At 34.4% G+C, this 23,482-nt stretch overlaps 1 protein-coding gene across 1 annotated transcript; it reads left to right on the top strand.

Annotated features, from left to right (window-relative positions):
• LOC132562441 (probable glutamate--tRNA ligase, mitochondrial) lies at positions 1-22,810 on the top strand. The gene is made up of 14 exons (XM_060227183.1): positions 1-246; positions 1,808-1,880; positions 2,659-2,696; positions 4,522-4,569; positions 4,842-5,012; positions 5,688-5,762; positions 14,530-14,622; positions 15,807-15,901; positions 16,005-16,059; positions 16,351-16,464; positions 18,440-18,600; positions 19,257-19,332; positions 21,074-21,340; positions 22,203-22,810. The coding sequence occupies exons 1-14, from the start codon at positions 1-3 to the stop codon at positions 22,302-22,304; spliced, it is 1,614 nt and encodes a 537-aa protein (XP_060083166.1). The 3' UTR covers positions 22,305-22,810.
• The last annotated feature ends 672 nt before the right edge of the window (positions 22,811-23,482 follow it).

Below are 23,482 nucleotides of genomic sequence, written 5' to 3' on the forward strand. Positions count from 1 at the left end.
ATGGCGCTGCCCATGAGACGGATCGTGAAAACCAAGGGTTTCTTAATGATTCGGAGAAAACAATTGTCATGTTGTGAATTTCAAACTAGTTGTAAATATTTTTGTCGTGATATGGTGAGAGTTCGCTTTGCCCCAAGCCCCACAGGATATTTACATTTAGGATCATTAAGAACAGCTCTTTTCAACTATTGTCTAGCGAAATCAAAAGGAGGAGTATCAATACTTAGGATTGAAGATACAGATCAGGTATGACGTGACTATTCGATGGAAAGAATTATTTATAGTATTCAATTACTGTATATACATAGTACTTCTACGAACAGTTTGTCATGGGGGAAATGGGTGCTATCAATGTAAACATCCCAAGTTTTCTGAACTTGGAACAACTTTCATATTGCATAGCCTGAACAATTACATGTGGTAATTGGGGAGGGTGGAGGATACATGAATGTCAGTGCTGTGTGCATGTGTTGGGCAGTGATTCTGATATACTTTCTGTAGTATATAGTAACTTAATATGTATCGGGTACTGGAGCACTGGCAAAAATCTGGCTATACATGTATAGAGCAAATGTAAACATATGTAGGTCTGGTCACATTTCTTTAGTGCAGACCGGAAAATGAATCATGTAAGTCAGTGAAATGAACGTTTTTTGGCATATTTGTTAAATTTCTGGTTATTGTTTTTAGTTTCATTGTTACATATTTTCCCTATCAACATGAACTCACTATTTAGTAACAAACTATAGAGCAAGTCCATCCAATCTGGCAATTCACTCATTGCATCATCTGCAGATAAGCATCCCTTTGATGCAAAATTGCGCCACATGTGCGCATTCGGCATGTTTTTTCCATACAAAAAAATTATAACATGCAGTATATATGGGTTGTATGGTGGAAGCAATTGAAATATGAGGTGCTTTAGTCATGAATTAAGGAAGGTTCCATCAGAACATGTATGCAAGTACCAACAATTGTAATGACGAAATTCAACCATCTGACCGGAAATCGTGGCTTATGTCAAAAACATTTGTTTTACCAACTCGCTAGATTCTTTGTCTATTTTTAAGACATCTGACCAAGGGTGCTGATATTAGGCCTGTAGCATCCATGGAGTAAGGGCTACCAAATTTGTAAATATAACGGACATTGATCCACTTTCAAAGTCACAGTGGTCAAATATTTTAAATGTTTAAACAACTTCTTCTCAATAACCAAAAGGCTCAGGGTGCTAACATTGAGTCTGTGGCATGTTAGGATGAAGGGCTACCAAGTTTATTATATGAATGACCTTGACCTACTTTAAAGGTCACAGGAGACAAATATATTCAAAATGTTTAAATAACTTCTTCTCAATAACCAAAAGGCCCAGGTTACTGATATTGGAGTAAATATCATTGACTTTGATCCACTTTCAAGGTCACAGGTGTCAAATAAGTCAAAATATTTAAACAACATCTGCTCAGTAACCAGAAGGTCCAGGGTGCTGATATTGAGCATGTCGCATGCTTGAATGAAGGGCTATCAAGTTTTTTCAAGTTATTGACCTTGACCTGCTTTCAAGGTCAAAGGTGTCTTAAATCTTAAAACATCATCTTCTCAATAATCAAAAGGTCCATGGTACCTTTAGCATACTTGGATGAAAGGCTACCAAGTCTGTTTAAATGAATAACCTTGACCCACTTTCAAGGTCACAAGGGTAAAATGCCTATTCAGGCTCTTTCATATATAGGTCTTTACAGTAAGATGACTATTAAGGCCTGTTTGCCTCTTGTTATATTTAAGCCTTATTAATTGTCAATTGTAGAGCAGAAAAATCGAGGGAGCAACAGAGGAGATAATAAAAGTACTTGACTGGGCAGGGTTGACACCAGATGAAGGTATGAGTTAGTTTGTATTAATTATGTAGAGTCAGAAATTATGATATCAGCTTTATTTCATTTACAATAATCCAGAATGCTATGTAAAAGGCAAGTGCATTACCACTGCACCACCCGACCACTGTTTGTTCGTCTTTCAATTAGGGCTTTGCATTGACCTACTTTTGAGGTCAACGGTGTTGGATTTGAGATTTGAAAGTCCACCAAAAGGATTAGAGGAATATTGACAGAAACTAAAAGAACTTTATGAAAAGTTATAGAATACTATAGAACTTCTGCCAAATTAATGTTTTGAATATTTGAAAACAGCTCTCTCTCATATGAAATAACATGAGTATTGTGAGACCAGATAATATTTTCTTGTCTCATGCCAAAGAGAAATACTTCACTTTATCAAATTTAATACAAATCGTGAATCCAAAATTGAAAATGCCAATGAGAAAGCGCTAGTTTATGTTATAATTATAAGCCTCCCAAATTTGAAAGTAAAGGATTGAAAACTACAGATGAGATCAGAAGATAATAACTCTTCAAGTCAAAATGGAGGGAAAAACCATACAATATGATGATAAATCACACCAAGTTTTAAAGTAATTAGTCACAACTGAGTTGATAAAACTAGGAACAGGGAAAAATTACATATACTTGATACTATTTATGTACAAGTCATTATAAGCATCATCATCCACCTTTTCATTCTTATGTTATGATTTCCATTAGACTATATGCCTTACAGGTGTATAATCTGTGTTATTTGAGATTTCTGTTTCTAACATAGGTCCAGTAATAGGAGGACCTTATGGACCCTACATTCAGGTTAGTACATCTATCATAGGCCTGCTGTACAACTATCAATGAAAGTCTTAAACTGCTTGTTCCTACTTTTTGTGAAGGTTTAAAAATGTTGCACAACAGATTGTTAATTACAATTTCCTCTCCTTTTAAATGTTTACTGATAACTGGATTGTGAGAAGCCATCCATGAATAGTACAAATATGTATTTGTGAAAATGTGTTTAGATATCAATGATAACTTGATCTTTCTGTGTTCTAAAATGAACAGTCAGATTAAAAAATTTTGATGAAATTTCATGTTTGTAATGTTAGAGTAGGATAACCTTCTGACATAACATGATCACTTGTCTGATGTAACAGGTCTAGAATTGATGATCATGTGTAGAAGCTTTCCGAGTTGAATATAGTCCTTTTCCAACTGTAAAACGTTTCTTAATATTGGTAGTAATGTATTGTTAAATCATGTTTGATTTCATGATCAAATCATACTACAATGGTTGAGACGACACTGAAGCAATTTGTATTGTTATAAAATTTGCAGATTAATATAAGAGTGCACATAATTGTCACGGATAGATCTCATACTTCCGTTTTCCAATCTTTGTGAACCAGTCATACACGTGATTTGTATGAAAATCTAATAAGTATTTACAACCGTCATCTGTCAGTGACTAACACCTGTTAGTGACTAACACCTGTCAGTGACTAGCACCTGTCAGTGACTAACACCTGTCTGTGACTAACACCTGTCAGTGACTAACACCCCTCAGTAACTAACACCTGTCAGTAACTAACACCTGTCAGTGACTAACACCTGTCTGTGACTATCACCTGTCAGTGACTAACACCCCTCAGTAACTAACACCTGTCAGTAACTAACACCTGTCTGTGACTAACACCTGTCTGTGACTAACACCTGTCAGTGACTAACACCTGTCTTTGACTGTCACCTGTCTGTGACTATCACCTGTCTGTGACTATCACCTGTCTGTGACTATCACCTGTCTATGACTATCACCTGTCAGTGACTAACACCTATCTGTGACTACCACCTGTCAGTGACTATCACCTGTCAGTGACTAACACCCGTCAGTAACTAACACCTGTCTATGACTAACACCTGTCTGTGACTAACACCTGTCTGTGACTAACACCTGTCTGTGATTACACCTATCTGTGACTCCTGTTTGTGATTAACACCTATCTGTGACTAACACCTGTCTGTGACTAACACCTATCTGTGACTAACACCTATCTTTATCTAACACCTATCTGTGACTAACACCTATCTTTATCTAACACCTATCTGTGACTAACACCTATCTTTATCTAACACCTGTCTGTGACTAACACCTATCTTTATCTAACACCTGTCAGTGACTATCACACCTATCTATAGCTAACACCTGTCTGTAACCTGTCTAGAACTATCACCTACATATCTAACTAACATCTGCTTATAACTTACACCTGTCTCTAGCCTAAAGCTTCACTCTTGATTAAAACATTTTAGTATACAGCAACACTTGATGCCTCAGCATCTGTCTAAATCGATAACAATTCTTTATAAACAAGGTACCCACCTAATTATCACTCTGTAACTGTACACAAGCTGTTTTATAACTGTCAACAAGCTACAGCTTATTGTGTGATAATATCTTTGAATAAACCATTAAAGTATTGTTACTTCAGTAAGTATATCTGTACAGTGTATGTTCTGTGTGTAATATGTATGGCTTGTAGTACCCTGTATATACAGATATGTTTACTGTAGGTGATGTATGACATGTAATATCTGTAATATTTACTATGTATGGTATATATTGTCCAAACTATTCTGTTCTCAGTCTGAAAGGAAACAGATCTACCAAGATGCCGTAGAAACATTACTTCAGGTAAGACTGACTGACTGGAATGGTTAATAAAACATTTATATAGATCTTGTGAAAATTATCACTTGTATGATGTAACAGTGTGTAACTTTTAACATTACATTGTTATGGTAGTAGAAGCTTTCGGAGTTGATGAATAATTTTCATATCATTGCTAAGTGTTAAGGATAGAGAAAAGTATTTTTAGATGAATTGTAATATTAAAATAGGATCAATTCCTAGTGAGTGTTGTTACCTTATACTGGAATCTGACCAGAATTAACCACCTGTTGTAGAAGGGTGCAGCCTACCTATGCTTCTGCACAGAGAAGCGACTTAGTTTATTGAGAAAAGAGGCCTATAGAAGGAAGGAGATCCCCAAATATGACAACAAATGTAGAAATTTAACGCCAGATGAAATTGAAGAAAAGAAAGCCCAAGGTATTCCGTGGGTGGTACGATTGAAGGTAAGCTTTGGTGTTGTACACATGTATGCTGGGAAATTTTTGTCAAAAGAGCAAAATTCACATATGGATAAATGTTTGAAGCTTATGCTGATTAAATGCTTGTATGTATTCTGTGGCAAATTAAATGCTGAGGGTCAAATGAAAAGTTATTTTTGAAGACAAGAAAAAATTATTGCCTGTTTTCTTGTGTACAGTAATGAAAAATTTCAAATAAAACTATCAAGATATAATATGGAAAATAGTGTACATGTCACAGTTCCAGATATATTCTAACCATGCAGACACTTAATTATATAATGTGTATTGCATCATTGATGATATTATCATTACTCAGCCTGGGTGGCTCAACACAATTGATTCAATATTGGTTTTTAGAAAATGGGAAAAATATGTGATCATTGATCTTATTTAGTCTGTAGGAGAAATAAAAACGATGTGACAAATAGTATATTCTTACCTTAGATATTGAATTCTGTTAATAAAAAAGATACTTGATCAATTTTAAGTTAAACTAAACTTATTTGCATCAAAATTGATAGATGAAATATCATGTAATATCATCCAAAACACTGGAAGTAGATAGGAACTTTGTTTTTTAAAGAAACTTTTAGAAAAAATAATTGAAAGATATGCGAGATTTGTTTGATGATTTCAAGTGTGCTGATTTGTTGGTAGGTTGACAACTGGAATCAGTCATGGAATGATGTTGTATATGGACACATAGCAATTAATCACGAAGAAGGAGATCCTGTAAGTTAGAAATAGACATCTCTGTTGTTAAACTTCCCTCTCCTACACACAATAGTTTTATTGTCCTGTAAGTAATAGACATCTCTGTTGTTAAACTTCCCTTTCCTACACACAATAGTTTTATTGTCCTATAAGTAATACATTTCTCTGTTGTTAAACTTCCCTCTCCTACACACAATAGTTTTATTGTCCTATAAGTAATAGACATCTCTGTTGTTAAACTTCCCTCTCCTACACACAATAGTTTTATTGTCCTATAAGTATTACATTTCTCTGTTGTTAAACTTCCCTCTCCTACACACAATAGTTTTATTGTCCTATAAGTAATACATTTCTCTGTTGTTAAACTTCCCTCTCCTACACACAATAGTTTTATTGTCCTATAAGTATTACATTTCTCTGTTGTTAAACTTCCCTCTCCTACACACAATAGTTTTATTGTCCTATAAGTAATACATTTCTCTGTTGTTAAACTTCCCTCTCCTACACACAATAGTTTTATTGTCCTATAAGTATTACATTTCTCTGTTGTTAAACTTCCCTCTCCTACACACAATAGTTTTATTGTCCTATAAGTATTACATTTCTCTGTTGTTAAACTTCCCTCTCCTACACACAATAGTTTTATTGTCCTATAAGTAATACATTTCTCTGTTGTTAAACTTCCCTCTCCTACACACAATAGTTTTATTGTCCTATAAGTATTACATTTCTCTGTTGTTAAACTTCCCTCTCCTACACACAATAGTTTTATTGTCCTATAAGTAATACATTTCTCTGTTGTTAAACTTCCCTCTCCTACACACAATAGTTTTATTGTCCTATAAGTATTACATTTCTCTGTTGTTAAACTTCCCTCTCCTACACACAATAGTTTTATTGTCCTATAAGTAATACATTTCTCTGTTGTTAAACTTCCCTCTCCTACACACAATAGTTTTATTGTCCTATAAGTAATAGACATCTCTGTTGTTAAACTTCCCTCTCCTACACACAATAGTTTTATTGTCCTATAAGTAATACATTTCTCTGTTGTTAAACTTCCCTCTCCTACACACAATAGTTTTATTGTCCTATAAGTAATAGACATCTCTGTTGTTAAACTTCCCTCTCCTACACACAATAGTTTTATTGTCCTATAAGTAATAGACATCTCTGTTGTTAAACATCCCTCTCCTACACACAATAGTTTTATTGTCCTATAAGTAATAGACATCTCTGTTGTTAAACATCCCTCTCCTACACACAATAGTTTTATTGTCCTATAAGTAATAGACATCTCTGTTGTTAAACTTCCCTCTCCTACACACAATAGTTTTATTGTCCTATAAGTAATAGACATCTCTGTTGTTAAACTTCCCTCTCCTACACACAATAGTTTTATTGTCCTATAAGTAATAGACATCTCTGTTGTTAAACTTCCCTCTCCTACACACAATAGTTTTATTGTCCTATAAGTACTAGACATCTCTGTTGTTAAACTTCCCTCTCCTACACACAATAGTTTTATTGTCCTATAAGTAATAGACATCTCTGTTGTTAAACTTCCCTCTCCTACACACAATAGTTTTATTGTCCTATAAGTAATACATTTCTCTGTTGTTAAACTTCCCTCTCCTACACACAATAGTTTTATTGTCCTATAAGTAATACATTTCTCTGTTGTTAAACTTCCCTCTCCTACACACAATAGTTTTATTGTCCTATAAGTAATAGACATCTCTGTTGTTAAACTTCCCTCTCCTACACACAATAGTTTTATTGTCCTATAAGTATTACATTTCTCTGTTGTTAAACTTCCCTCTCCTACACACAATAGTTTTATTGTCCTATAAGTAATAGACATCTCTGTTGTTAAACTTCCCTCTCCTACACACAATAGTTTTATTGTCCTATAAGTAATAGACATCTCTGTTGTTAAACTTCCCTCTCCTACACACAATAGTTTTATTGTCCTATAAGTAATAGACATCTCTGTTGTTAAACTTCCCTCTCCTACACACAATAGTTTTATTGTCCTATAAGTAATAGACATCTCTGTTGTTAAACTTCCCTCTCCTACACACAATAGTTTTATTGTCCTATAAGTAATACATTTCTCTGTTGTTAAACTTCCCTCTCCTACACACAATAGTTTTATTGTCCTATAAGTAATACATTTCTCTGTTGTTAAACTTCCCTCTCCTACACACAATAGTTTTATTGTCCTATAAGTAATAGACATCTCTGTTGTTAAACTTCCCTCTCCTACACACAATAGTTTTATTGTCCTATAAGTATTACATTTCTCTGTTGTTAAACTTCCCTCTCCTACACACAATAGTTTTATTGTCCTATAAGTAATAGACATCTCTGTTGTTAAACTTCCCTCTCCTACACACAATAGTTTTATTGTCCTATAAGTAATACATTTCTCTGTTGTTAAACTTCCCTCTCCTACACACAATAGTTTTATTGTCCTATAAGTAATAGACATCTCTGTTGTTAAACTTCCCTCTCCTACACACAATAGTTTTATTGTCCTATAAGTAATACATTTCTCTGTTGTTAAACTTCCCTCTCCTACACACAATAGTTTTATTGTCCTATAAGTATACATTTCTCTGTTGTTAAACTTCCCTCTCCTACACACAATAGTTTTATTGTCCTATAAGTAATAGACATCTCTGTTGTTAAACTTCCCTCTCCTACACACAATAGTTTTATTGTCCTATAAGTAATACATTTCTCTGTTGTTAAACTTCCCTCTCCTACACACAATAGTTTTATTGTCCTATAAGTAATAGACATCTCTGTTGTTAAACTTCCCTCTCCTACACACAATAGTTTTATTGTCCTATAAGTAATAGACATCTCTGTTGTTAAACTTCCCTCTCCTACACACAATAGTTTTATTGTCCTATAAGTAATACATTTCTCTGTTGTTAAACTTCCCTCTCCTACACACAATAATTATATTGTCCTATAAGTAATACATTTCTCTGTTGTTAAACTTCCCTCTCCTACACACAATAGTTTTATTGTCCTATAAGTAATACATTTCTCTGTTGTTAAACTTCCCTCTCCTACACACAATAGTTTTATTGTCCTATAAGTAATACATTTCTCTGTTGTTAAACTTCCCTCTCCTACATCTCTGTTGTTAAACTTCCCTCTCCTACACACAATAGTTTTATTGTCCTATAAGTACTAGACATCTCTGTTGTTAAACTTCCCTCTCCTACACACAATAGTTTTATTGTCCTATAAGTATTACATTTCTCTCTTGTTAAACTTCCCTCTCCTACACACAATAGTTTTATTGTCCTATAAGTAATACATTTCTCTGTTGTTAAACTTCCCTCTCCTATACACAATACACATTTCTCTCTTGTTAAACTTCCCTCTCCTACACACAATAGTTTTATTGTCCTATAAGTAATACATTTCTCTGTTGTTAAACTTCCCTCTCCTACACACAATAGTTTTATTGTCCTATAAGTATTACATTTCTCTGTTGTTAAACTTCCCTCTCCTACACACAATAGTTTTATTGTCCTATAAGTATTACATTTCTCTGTTGTTAAACTTCCCTCTCCTACACACAATAGTTTTATTGTCCTATAAGTAATACATTTCTCTGTTGTTAAACTTCCCTCTCCTACACACAATAGTTTTATTGTCCTATAAGTACTAGACATCTCTGTTGTTAAACTTCCCTCTCCTACACACAATAGTTTTATTGTCCTATAAGTAATAGACATCTCTGTTGTTAAACTTCCCTCTCCTACACACAATAGTTTTATTGTCCTATAAGTAATAGACATCTCTGTTGTTAAACTTCCCTCTCCTACACACAATAGTTTTATTGTCCTATAAGTAATAGACATCTCTGTTGTTAAACTTCCCTCTCCTACACACAATAGTTTTATTATCCTATAAGTACTAGACATCTCTGTTGTTAAACTTCCCTCTCCTACACACAATAGTTTTATTGTCCTGTAAGTAATAGACATCTCTGTTGTTAAACTTCCCTCTCCTACACACAATAGTTTTATTGTCCTATAAGTAATAGACATCTCTGTTGTTAAACTTCCCTCTCCTACACACAATAGTTTTATTATCCTATAAGTATTACATTTCTCTGTTGTTAAACTTCCCTCTCCTACACACAATAGTTTTATTGTCCTATAAGTAATACATTTCTCTGTTGTTAAACTTCCCTCTCCTACACACAATAGTTTTATTGTCCTATAAGTAATACATTTCTCTGTTGTTAAACTTCCCTCTCCTACACACAATAGTTTTATTGTCCTATAAGTAATAGACATCTCTGTTGTTAAACTTCCCTCTCCTACACACAATAGTTTTATTGTCCTATAAGTATTACATTTCTCTGTTGTTAAACTTCCCTCTCCTACACACAATAGTTTTATTGTCCTATAAGTAATACATTTCTCTGTTGTTAAACTTCCCTCTCCTACACACAATAGTTTTATTGTCCTATAAGTAATACATTTCTCTGTTGTTAAACTTCCCTCTCCTACACACAATAGTTTTATTGTCCTATAAGTAATAGACATCTCTGTTGTTAAACTTCCCTCTCCTACACACAATAGTTTTATTGTCCTATAAGTAATACATTTCTCTGTTGTTAAACTTCCCTCTCCTACACACAATAGTTTTATTATCCTATAAGTAATACATTTCTCTGTTGTTAAACTTCCCTCTCCTACACACAATAGTTTTATTGTCCTATAAGTAATAGACATCTCTGTTGTTAAACTTCCCTCTCCTACACACAATAGTTTTATTATCCTATAAGTAATACATTTCTCTGTTGTTAAACTTCCCTCTCCTACACACAATAGTTTTATTGTCCTATAAGTAATACATTTCTCTGTTGTTAAACTTCCCTCTCCTACACACAATAGTTTTATTGTCCTATAAGTATTACATTTCTCTGTTGTTAAACTTCCCTCTCCTACACACAATAGTTTTATTGTCCTATAAGTACTAGACATCTCTGTTGTTAAACTTCCCTCTCCTACACACAATAGTTTTATTGTCCTATAAGTATTACATTTCTCTCTTGTTAAACTTCCCTCTCCTACACACAATAGTTTTATTGTCCTATAAGTACTAGACATCTCTGTTGTTAAACTTCCCTCTCCTACACACAATAGTTTTATTATCCTATAAGTAATAGACATCTCTGTTGTTAAACTTCCCTCTCCTACACACAATAGTTTTATTGTCCTATAAGTACTAGACATCTCTGTTGTTAAACTTCCCTCTCCTACACACAATAGTTTTATTGTCCTATAAGTAATAGACATCTCTGTTGTTAAACTTCCCTCTCCTACACACAATAGTTTTATTGTCCTATAAGTAATAGACCTCTCTGTTGTTAAACTTCCCTCTCCTACACACAATAGTTTTATTGTCCTATAAGTACTAGACATCTCTGTTGTTAAACTTCCCTCTCCTACACACAATAGTTTTATTGTCCTATAAGTACTAGACATCTCTGTTGTTAAACTTCCCTCTCCTACACACAATAGTTTTATTGTCCTATAAGTACTAGACATCTCTGTTGTTAAACTTCCCTCTCCTACACACAATAGTTTTATTGTCCTATAAGTAATACATTTCTCTGTTGTTAAACTTCCCTCTCCTACACACAATAGTTTTATTGTCCTATAAGTACTAGACATCTCTGTTGTTAAACTTCCCTCTCCTACACACAATAGTTTTATTGTCCTATAAGTACTAGACATCTCTGTTGTTAAACTTCCCTCTCCTACACACAATAGTTTTATTGTCCTATAAGTATTACATTTCTCTGTTGTTAAACTTCCCTCTCCTACACACAATAGTTTTATTGTCCTATAAGTACTAGACATCTCTGTTGTTAAACTTCCCTCTCCTACACACAATAGTTTTATTGTCCTATAAGTAATACATTTCTCTGTTGTTAAACTTCCCTCTCCTACACACAATAGTTTTATTGTCCTATAAGTAATACATTTCTCTGTTGTTAAACTTCCCTCTCCTACACACAATAGTTTTATTGTCCTATAAGTACTAGACATCTCTGTTGTTAAACTTCCCTCTCCTACACACAATAGTTTTATTGTCCTATAAGTACTAGACATCTCTGTTGTTAAACTTCCCTCTCCTACACACAATAGTTTTATTGTCCTATAAGTACTAGACATCTCTGTTGTTAAACTTCCCTCTCCTACACACAATAGTTTTATTGTCCTATAAGTATTACATTTCTCTGTTGTTAAACTTCCCTCTCCTACACACAATAGTTTTATTGTCCTATAAGTATTACATTTCTCTGTTGTTAAACTTCCCTCTCCTACACACAATAGTTTTATTGTCCTATAAGTATTACATTTCTCTGTTGTTAAACTTCCCTCTCCTACACACAATAGTTTTATTGTCCTATAAGTACTAGACATCTCTGTTGTTAAACTTCCCTCTCCTACACACAATAGTTTTATTGTCCTATAAGTATTACATTTCTCTGTTGTTAAACTTCCCTCTCCTACACACAATAGTTTTATTGTCCTATAAGTAATACATTTCTCTGTTGTTAAACTTCCCTCTCCTACACACAATAGTTTTATTGTCCTATAAGTATTACATTTCTCTGTTGTTAAACTTCCCTCTCCTACACACAATAGTTTTATTGTCCTATAAGTACTAGACATCTCTGTTGTTAAACTTCCCTCTCCTACACACAATAGTTTTATTGTCCTATAAGTACTAGACATCTCTGTTGTTAAACTTCCCTCTCCTACACACAATAGTTTTATTGTCCTATAAGTATTACATTTCTCTGTTGTTAAACTTCCCTCTCCTACACACAATAGTTTTATTGTCCTATAAGTATTACATTTCTCTGTTGTTAAACTTCCCTCTCCTACACACAATAGTTTTATTGTCCTATAAGTAATAGACATCTCTGTTGTTAAACTTCCCTCTCCTACACACAATAGTTTTATTGTCCTATAAGTACTAGACATCTCTGTTGTTAAACTTCCCTCTCCTACACACAATAGTTTTATTGTCCTATAAGTAATAGACATCTCTGTTGTTAAACTTCCCTCTCCTACACACAATAATGATATTGTCCTATAAGTATTACATTTCTCTGTTGTTAAACTTCCCTCTCCTACACACAATAGTTTTATTGTCCTATAAGTAATACATTTCTCTGTTGTTAAACTTCCCTCTCCTACACACAATAGTTTTATTGTCCTATAAGTACTAGACATCTCTGTTGTTAAACTTCCCTCTCCTACACACAATAGTTTTATTGTCCTATAAGTATTACATTTCTCTGTTGTTAAACTTCCCTCTCCTACACACAATAGTTTTATTGTCCTATAAGTAATACATTTCTCTGTTGTTAAACTTCCCTCTCCTACACACAATAGTTTTATTGTCCTATAAGTATTACATTTCTCTGTTGTTAAACTTCCCTCTCCTACACACAATAGTTTTATTGTCCTATAAGTATTACATTTCTCTGTTGTTAAACTTCCCTCTCCTACACACAATAGTTTTATTGTCCTATAAGTAATAGACATCTCTGTTGTTAAACTTCCCTCTCCTACACACAATAGTTTTATTGTCCTATAAGTATTACATTTCTCTGTTGTTAAACTTCCCTCTCCTACACACAATAGTTTTATTGTCCTATAAGTAATACATTTCTCTGTTGTTAAACTTCCCTCTCCTACACACAATAGTTTTATTGTCCTATAAGTATTACATTTCTCTGTTGTTAAACTTCCCTCTCCTACACACAATAGTTTTATTGTCCTATAAGTATTACATTTCTCTGTTGTTAAACTTCCCTCTCCTACACACAATAGTTTTATTGTCCTATAAGTAATAGACATCTCTGTTGTTAAACTTCCCTCTCCTACACACAATAGTTTTATTGTCCTATAAGTACTAGACATCTCTGTTGTTAAACTTCCCTCTCCTACACACAATAGTTTTATTGTCCTATAAGTAATAGACATCTCTGTTGTTAAACTTCCCTCTCCTACACACAATAATGATATTGTCCTATAAGTATTACATTTCTCTGTTGTTAAACTTCCCTCTCCTACACACAATAGTTTTATTGTCCTATAAGTAATACATTTCTCTGTTGTTAAACTTCCCTCTCCTACACACAATAGTTTTATTGTCCTATAAGTAATAGACATCTCTGTTGTTAAACTTCCCTCTTCTACACACAATAGTTTTATTGTCCTATAAGTAATACATTTCTCTGTTGTTAAACTTCCCTCTCCTACACACAATAGTTTTATTATCCTATAAGTACTAGACATCTCTGTTGTTAAACTTCCCTCTCCTACACACAATAGTTTTATTGTCCTATAAGTATTACATTTCTCTCTTGTTAAACTTCCCTCTCCTACACACAATAGTTTTATTGTCCTATAAGTAATAGACATCTCTGTTGTTAAACTTCCCTCTCCTACACACAATAGTTTTATTGTCCTATAAGTAATAGACTTTTTATTTAACATTGTATGTATTGTTATTAAACATTGTATGTATTGTTATTAAACATTGTATGTATTGTTATTAAACATTGTATGTATTGTTATTAAACATTGTATGTATTGTTATTAAACATTGTATGCATTGTTAGTAAACATTGTATGTATTGTTATTAAACATTGTATGTATTGTTATTAAACATTGTATGTGTTGTTATTAAACATTGTATGTACTTTTTTATGTAAACCAGGTGCTGCTGAAAGCAGATGGATATCCTACATACCATTTTGCTAACGTTGTAGATGATCATCACATGAAGATTTCACATGTTCTACGAGGAGAAGTAGGTTAATAGTTCAAAGGTCTTAAAAAATCTAAAAGCTACACAGATATAACAATGATTGCCACAGATGTGTGCTTCATGAGAAGCAGTTTGTCAATTAAAATTATTTGTTTTCATTCAAAATTTTGAGGTCACCTGAGACAAAGTCTCATTTTTAACTTCTTGAAATCACCTAAACTGATTTCAGTGAAACTTTGCAGAAACCTTCTCTGGCCTTAGATTAACTAAGTGAATTCTACAATTCCCACTCTACAGGGGCCTGAGAGGCAGGGCAAAAAAGGAACAAATTGACTCAGATTTCAAAAAATTTCTTCTCAACACCCAGATATCATAGAATCAAATGCTTTTCTTGGATGGTAATGTCTTCAGGTGTTTTAATAAAAGTGTGAATTTCAGGATCTCACATTTCCGCACGGGGAAGGGGTAAATTTTACTATAGTTAATATAGTAAAAATAGATTTTTGAGCATGTTGTTTTATCTCCATTGGAAATATTTCAAACTTGGTTAGAAATATGAGTGAAGGATTACGGCTTGAAGGTAGGCACATATTGATCCTGTATGGACCCCAGGGGTTGATAAGCAAGGCCAAAAAGGGTCAAATTAACACAGATTTCAAAAGTCTTCTTCACAACACTCAGGTATGGTAGAATCAAATGCTCTTCATGGATGGAACTGGGTCTCACATTTCTTCCTTGGGAGGAGGTTAACTTTACTATAATTTCTATAGAAAATATTTGAGCATAACATTGTTTTATTTCCAATAAGATATAACTTTGTTTGAATTATGTGTATAGGATGACAGATTTGGTAGTATGCATCTAATGATGCTGGCTTACTACCATTATTTTGACAATTATTTTTCATGACACTTGAAAGCTACTTACCCTTTGACCTTTATATTCAATATCGCTTATCTCAGGCGACTGTCAAAACCACTAGGCCTCTTGTTAAAGAATAATTTGGTTTTAAAAATGTGCAGTCAGGCTTTTATGAATTGTGATACTTTGCATAGGTCCAAACTTTGCTTAAATGAAACCAAATAACATAGTGGATTTGAAGTGTCAAAAAATCAGACACACCTACAAATGAAGAAGAAGTAATCACTAATTAGGATGAGATTAATTTACTGGTCTGTTTCTGTAAGTTATACATTTGTACATCCTTTTATCTTGTATTACATTAGGAGTGGCAGTCCTCGACACCTAAACACCTGGTGCTGTATCAGGCCTTTGGCTGGGACCCGCCCTTGTTTGCTCACCTTCCTCTCATACTGAATGCGTGAGTCACTTTTATTCTTACTGATTGCATTAAGCAGCTATTAAAAGTATTGGTAGTGTATAAAATAAAGGGCAGTTACTATCACAGCGTTTTCTGTTGACAGGAATGGAACAAAGTTATCAAAGCGACAGGGGGACATCACTGTGGAATATTTTAAGGTAATATTTTATACAGGTTTGAATGGTACACTGGAGGTTTTACATAGCAGTAATGTGAATAATAACAACATGTTTGAGGACATAAATGTAAGATTTTGAAATTATCGGTTCATTGTATATATATAGTTATATCCACATTAGCATTGAATCATAATTTCCTTGTTGTGTTTGGAACTTATTACAAGGTCACATGTTTTTGGATCTGTCCAAATTTACAAAATTGAATGTAGTCTACAAGGTTCAGTCTGTTTTAATATTTATCTCTCCCTTAATTGTGTTAATCTATTACAGAAAAAAGGCTACTTGCCTGAGGTGCTGTTGAACTACCTTACTTTAACAGGAGGAGGATTTGGGACATCTTCCACCACCCTCCAGTGCTATTCATTGGACCAGCTCATACAAAAGGTATTGATATTACATAATGTTAGAAAAGAAATGTTAGCGCCAATTGGAGGAGAGGTCTCCCTGTTGTATTTAACTCCTACTTCACTGACTAACACACAGGTGACCCACTGCCAGCCATCCAGAGCAATTAGGTTTTTTGCGTCTTGCCTAAAGACACAAACGTGACAGCTCCGGTCCTTTTCTCAGCTTCCTGAGGAACACAAACTGCTACAGGATGGAAGAATCAAACCTTGTACCTTAATTCAGCACCTGAGATTGCATATAAGCCAGTGCTCTAAATGACAAAGCTAGAGAAACATGCTACATGAACTAGTTGTCTTTCATCAGAGTTATCATATTCTCTGTACAGTGAATTAGTTGTCTACCAACAGAGGTATAGTGATCTCTGTACAGTGAACTAGTTGTCTACCAACAGAGGTATAGTGATCTCTGTACAGTGAATTAGTTGTCTACCAACAGAGGTATAATGATCTCTGTACAGTGAACTAGTTGTCTACCAACAGAGGTATAGTGATCTCTGTACAGTGAACTAGTTGTCTACCAACAGAGGTATAGTGATCTCTGTACAGTGAACTAGTTGTCTACCAACAGAGGTATAGTGATCTCTGTAAAGTGAACTAGTTGTCTACCAACAGAGGTATAGTGATCTCTGTACAGTGAACTAGTTGTCTACCAACAGAGGTATAGTGATCTCTGTACAGTGAACTAGTTGTCTACCAACAGAGGTATAGTGATCTCTGCACAGTGAACTAGTTGTCTACCAACAGAGGTATAGTGATCTCTGTACAGTGAACTAGTTGTCTACCAACAGAGGTATAGTGATCTCTGTAAAGTGAACTAGTTGTCTACCAACAGAGGTATAGTGATCTCTGTACAGTGAACTAGTTGTCTACCAACAGAGGTATAGTGATCTCTGTACAGTGAACTAGTTGTCTACTAACAGAGGTATAGTGATCTCTGTACAGTGAACTAGTTGTCTACCAACAGAGGTATAGTGATCTCTGTACAGTGAACTAGTTGTCTACGAGTAGAGGTATTGAGTCCCATTTTAGAAAGTTACATGCTACATGCACTAACTGTCTTGGTGGAATGAAAGACTAATAATTGAAAAAATCCAAAGTTATGAAATGTAACCATTACCAATGAAACATTGTGAGGGCAGTTAGTCAGTAGAGGTAAAGAATAACACAGTAGAGCCTTTATTTATCATAAACACGTACAGAACAGGTACAACTCTATAAATAAGTTATTATAGAGAGGGATTAGTAGCACGACAGATTAAAGTAAACACAAATGTACGGTACACAAAGTGGATGATCGGTTTATTAATTGATCTATGATTGGTTTTAAACCAACTCCAGCCATACTGTATATGTATCTTTTTTCTTCAGAACTTTGTCTTGATTGAATAATTAAAATATACTCCAAACATATATGTAGGCACATGTACATCCTCTTTTTAACAATTCACACAAATATAACAAGTGCTACTGAAGTTTTTGGTAAACATATTTTGATAATTACAAAAGTTAAAAATAGAATTCTGCATCTTAGAAATTAAAAAGGAAGTAATTTATTCAATATATATATATACAAGTGAGGTGAAGAGAGAGCCAACACCAGTTAAGTTCAGATAGATAGGTGTCTGTTTATCTGTAGCTTGAATACCTTAAAGTATGCAGGGTGTCCTACCCAAATACAAAAGTAGTAGAAGAGTGTGAGAGGTATTCACAACAAGCAGGGTTGATAGTTTTAAGATTTATTGAGGATTTCTGGCCAACATGTTTCATCAGTAACGGCTTCTTCAGGTGAATACATCTCACGCTCTTCCATTATATATACAGGTATATATAAAAGATAAACTAAGCATGGGCTTATCACCAATTAACTATAACTGAAGAAACTACTGGTACCAACGTTCACTTTATCATATACAAGTTCTATATCTGCCTCATTATTCAATCTTTGTTAACAGTTTGATATGAAGAATGTGACAGCTCATTCTGGCCGCCTAGATCCACAAAATTTGGATATTCTCAGCAGGAAATATTTACTGGAAAAGTTTGAGACCAAGGAAGGTCAAGCTGAGCTTGTCCAGTATACTATACAACTAGTGAGGGACCACTACAAAACCAGGTATTGTATACAAATTAGCTGACATCCCAGATAACCTTTTCCCCATACTTCACAGGTACATGACATTGAAAAGACAGCTGAAATACTTTGACATTACCACTAACAGTAAGGCTGCATTATCACATTATGTAACATAACTGTATCCCTACAAGTAACATCAACAATTTCAGCACACATTACATCAGCTATTAGTGAAGTAATGTGTACAGTTGCTTTAAACAACAATTTAAATGACAGGAAATGGGAGAGGAAAACAAACACCTTGGTTTAATGTTAATTTATAGTCTCAGCCCATGGGATTATATTTTTATAGAATTAGCACTTGGCGAAGCTCAGATAGGAGATCACTTCATAACACAGAGGTGAATGATTTAATTGGGATTATGTAAGGTTGCTATTCTGTATACTATTTGTCATTACTCTGGTTTTTGATTTTTGGTTGCATTTCATATATCTGATCACTGTGTTGAATCTAAAAATTTTAAACCAGATTCAGTTGATTTTGTTTGAAATTAAGATTTGTCAGAAGAAAATCATTCATTATTGTTTTATATAAGCTTTGTGTATGACAGTACTTGACACAGCAAAATTGATTTAAAACGTCATGTTAACCCTTCATAGGATTTCTAGAAATCATGTTCCCAATTTTGTTTCAGATTATCAAGTGAAGAAAATCAAGAACTTATTTTTAATGAGGACCACATCAGAACTTTACTGAAATGGGCTTTACCAGTAAGTTTAACTTAAACAACTTCATATTACTCATACATATATCAAAAGGGTCCTGGCCAATGCCTGAAGGTATGTATCCCTATCACAACTTTTTAAAGTCTAAATGTCAAGAGTTTGAAGAGGTTCTGCAGAACCATTTCTGTGAGAGTTGCATCATGGCGAGGAGCACTATGAACAACCCTTGTTAACTGTTTGCTTTGTTCTTATCGTATAATTTTATCGGCTGAATCAATTCTGTCACTAAATCTTAAGTGATATAAACACGCCCATGATTGTTGATTCCAATATCAATTTTACCACACTCATTACCTTTCCCTTATTGACTCATGTTTCATGCTTATTCAATGCTACTGTTTATCTTACTGATTACCCCCCTTACTGATTATCCCCCTTTACTGATTATCCCCCTTACTGATTACCCCCCTTACTGATTATTCCCCTTACTGATTACCCCCTTTACTGATTATCATTCTTACTGATTACCCCCCTTACTGATTACCCCCCTTACTGATTACCCCCCTTACTGATTATCCTCCTTACTGATTATTCCCCTTACTGATTACCCCCCCCCCTTTACTGATTATCCCCTTACTGATTATCCCCCTTACTGATTATCTTCCTTACTAATTATTCCCCTTACTGATTACCCCCTTTACTGATTATCATTCTTACTGATTACCCCCCTTACTGATTACCCCCCTTACTGATTATCCTCCTTACTGATTATTCCCCTTACTGATTACCCCCCCCCCTTTACTGATTACCCCCCCTTACTGGTTATCCCCCATACTGATTACCCCCCTTACTGATTATCATCCTTACTGATTACCCCCCTAACTGATAACCCCCTTACTGATTATCCTCCTTACTGATTATCCCCCTTACTGATTACCCCCCCTTACTGATTACCCCCCTAAATCTTACTGATTACCCCCCTTGCTGATTATCCTCCTTACTGATTACCCCCCTTACTGATTATCCCCCCTTACTGATTACCCCCCTAAATCTTACTGATTACCCCCCTTGCTGATTATCCTCCTTACTGATTACCCCCCTTACTGATTACCCCCCTTACTGATTATCCTCCTTACTGATTACTGATTACCCCCCCCCCCCCTTACTGATTACCCTCCTGATTATCCCCCCTTACTGATTACCCCCCTAAATCTTACTGATTACCCCCCCTGATTATCCTCCTTACCCCTGATTACCCCCCTTACTGATTACCCTCCTTACTGATTACCCCCCCCCCCCTTACTGATTACCCCCCCCCCCTTACTGATTATCCTCCTTACCGATTTTCCCCTTAATGATTATCTCCCTTATTGATTACCCTCCCTTACTGATTACTCTCCTTACTGATTACTCACCCTTACTGATTACCCCCCACTTACTGATTACCCTCCTTACTGATTACCCACCCTTACTGATTACCCCCCCTTACTGATTACCCTCCTTACTAATTACCCCCCTTACTGATTATCTCCCTTACTGATTACCCCCCTTACTGATTATCTCCCTTACTGATTACCCCCCTTACTGATTATCCTGATTGCTTTCCCTTCTTACTGATTTTCCTTTTCCGTGATCTCCCCCTTTTAAGTTGCATCTTCCAGCCACCCCCTAACCTCCACTCACCCCTCTCCGCCTCTTGCTGATGAATCCTCTCTCTCTCTGAGTTATTCTCTTTGCAGATTACTTCCCTTTTTGTTATCTGTAATCCTGATTAATTTATTTCCAGGAAAGAATTACAAGGCCTGAAGAACTCCTGAATGAAGATTTTATATTTCTGTGGGAAGTGCCTGACAAATCTGATATTTCTGCTTTCTTAGAAAAGACTGGAGTGGATAATTGTGCATTTTTAAAGCTTGCCTTGGATGTTGTTAATACAGTGGAACTATTTGAAGTAGATATCATTCATTCAGCTATAACCAAAAAAGCCAAGACTGCAAAAATTTCTCTGAAGATGTTAATGCCTATACTGAGATATGTTCTGTCCTCAACACTGGTAAGCGTAATTTTTTCTTTCACATCAAATATTTCATTTCTGACATATCAATTTTACACTTCTTGATACACTTTGAGGGCAATAATTATGTCATTAAAAATACAATGTAAAATCATTTTAGGTTTTCTATTCCGTTAACAATTACTATTATAGCAGTGTCTAAGGAAATGCTTTCTAGGAAGAACATTCATTCTCTTATGACTAGGAAAAAAGTCTCCTAAATAATACCCATTGATAATGGGCTGTAATATCAGATAAGATTATAGTTTATTTTCTTTACCATTCATCACAAAAAACAAATATTTGTTGCAACACTTTTGCATGACATTTCCATTTTGACTTGAAAATGTGGTAATTTTACTGACAATACAGATGCCATATATATTGTAAACATCATGTTTCAGCAACAATCTAATAAAAGTGCTTTTATCCCTGAAAGTGTGATAAATATAATTGTACTAATCAGCAGTTAAAGTATGATGTTAATATAGCAATCATTGTAGATGTGCATAGGCATCATTACATTGGTTTGCCAAAATGAGATAATGTGCTAGAATTTGACTGCCAAATTAAGTATGATCCTGTCTGTGTCTTTCATTACTTTAAGTTTTGCTATTGTATGGCATTGCTACGATGTATCCTCACTAAAGTCAGTTGTATTATAAACAAATTGAGGTTCTGTGTTCTTATATTATGCAATCAAGCATGAAAAATTAAGTAAACACAGGTCGTATATAAATGAGAAGACTTGACATTCTCACAGTATGTTATGAAGTGTGGAGTTACTTTCCTTGTGTTTAAAAACATAAACATATTCTAGTTTTGATTCCTACCCATTATTGGTTCTGATTATATTTCACAGGAAGGACCAAAGGTCAGTGAAGTAATGTTTGCTTTGGGAAAGAGACAGACTGTGTACCGTTTACAACAAGCTTTAGAAGTCGCAGATTCAAGTGCTTTATAGAAATGATGTTCATCGTTACCTCAGGATAGTAAATGACCTCTGAAAATCACTGTATTATTATCATATTCAGCCAAACTGGACTGAAATGTTTATGATGTCCTTGGGGTATATTATCAATGTTATCACTGTGATAAAATGATAAGTTTCCAAATATTCAGACTTCTAATGTAGCATATCTGTAGTAACCACATTTCAACAGATTTTAGACAGCAATGCTCAGACTGATTGTCTTACAGAAAAAATAACCTTTTTTTCTGCAATTTCTTAAAAATTTATCAGAAAGAAAAATTGCACTTTGTATGTAACTTATTTTTGTTTTTCAAATCTGGGAATTTAGAATATGGATTACTGTGACACAACTTTCTAAATTCAAAATTCCATGAAAGCATTATAAAGTGAAAGTGTGCTCTGTGTTACAATGTGGTATGGATGATGTCAATGCTTTTAAACATGTCATAACTTTGTGATAAAACATGTGAATGAAAAGAATACTTTTTTTTAAATGTGTCTGGATTTTGTTATGTTTTAAGAAAAATAAAAAAGTACATGAAGATGTTGGATATGTTTGTTTATTTGTGAAAATTGAAGAAATTGTTAAGTAATGTAAATTGTATGCATAACACTCCTTGTGTTTGTTCTACACATTTGATGGTCAAAAAATTTTTTTATTATTAATAATCAAGTGTAACACAAGGTGTAACAATGACTGATGGTTTCGTGAGTTTATTTCATTGAATGGTTTTGTCTAGCTATTGTTGTTACATGTCCTGTCCAGTAGGGCTCTCCCCTTCACTCTAAACTCCACCCCTTTTTATCCCTAAATACAGCTGTGTCCCAATGCAGCAAAACCTGATGACCTAATACTAATGTCCCTAACTCTGTCATGATGTTTGCTCGAGATTTTTACTCAAGGTCTTTACTGGCTCCCAACTTGTTCAAGACTGAACTTTTATTGTGGACCAATTTAGTGCAGCTGTCCAAAGACAGACCACCAAGCTGCAATTCATCAGCCTTCAAAATAGTGGGACTTGTTCAAAGGAAGACCATCAAGCTACTGTTCTTATAATTGTTTAACTTATGAAATAACTTAAAATTAATCTTTTAGGCTTCTTCACAGCACCTAAATGGAGCCCGATTTTGTAACACAAGTCAACAATAGTATTGACTGAAGGACACAC

This window comes from Ylistrum balloti, unplaced genomic scaffold (genome assembly GCF_031769215.1).
Source record: "Ylistrum balloti isolate Yb309-2 unplaced genomic scaffold, AGI_CSIRO_Ybal_v1 Utg371416, whole genome shotgun sequence".
NCBI classification, from domain to species: Eukaryota; Metazoa; Mollusca; class Bivalvia; order Pectinida; family Pectinidae; genus Ylistrum; species Ylistrum balloti.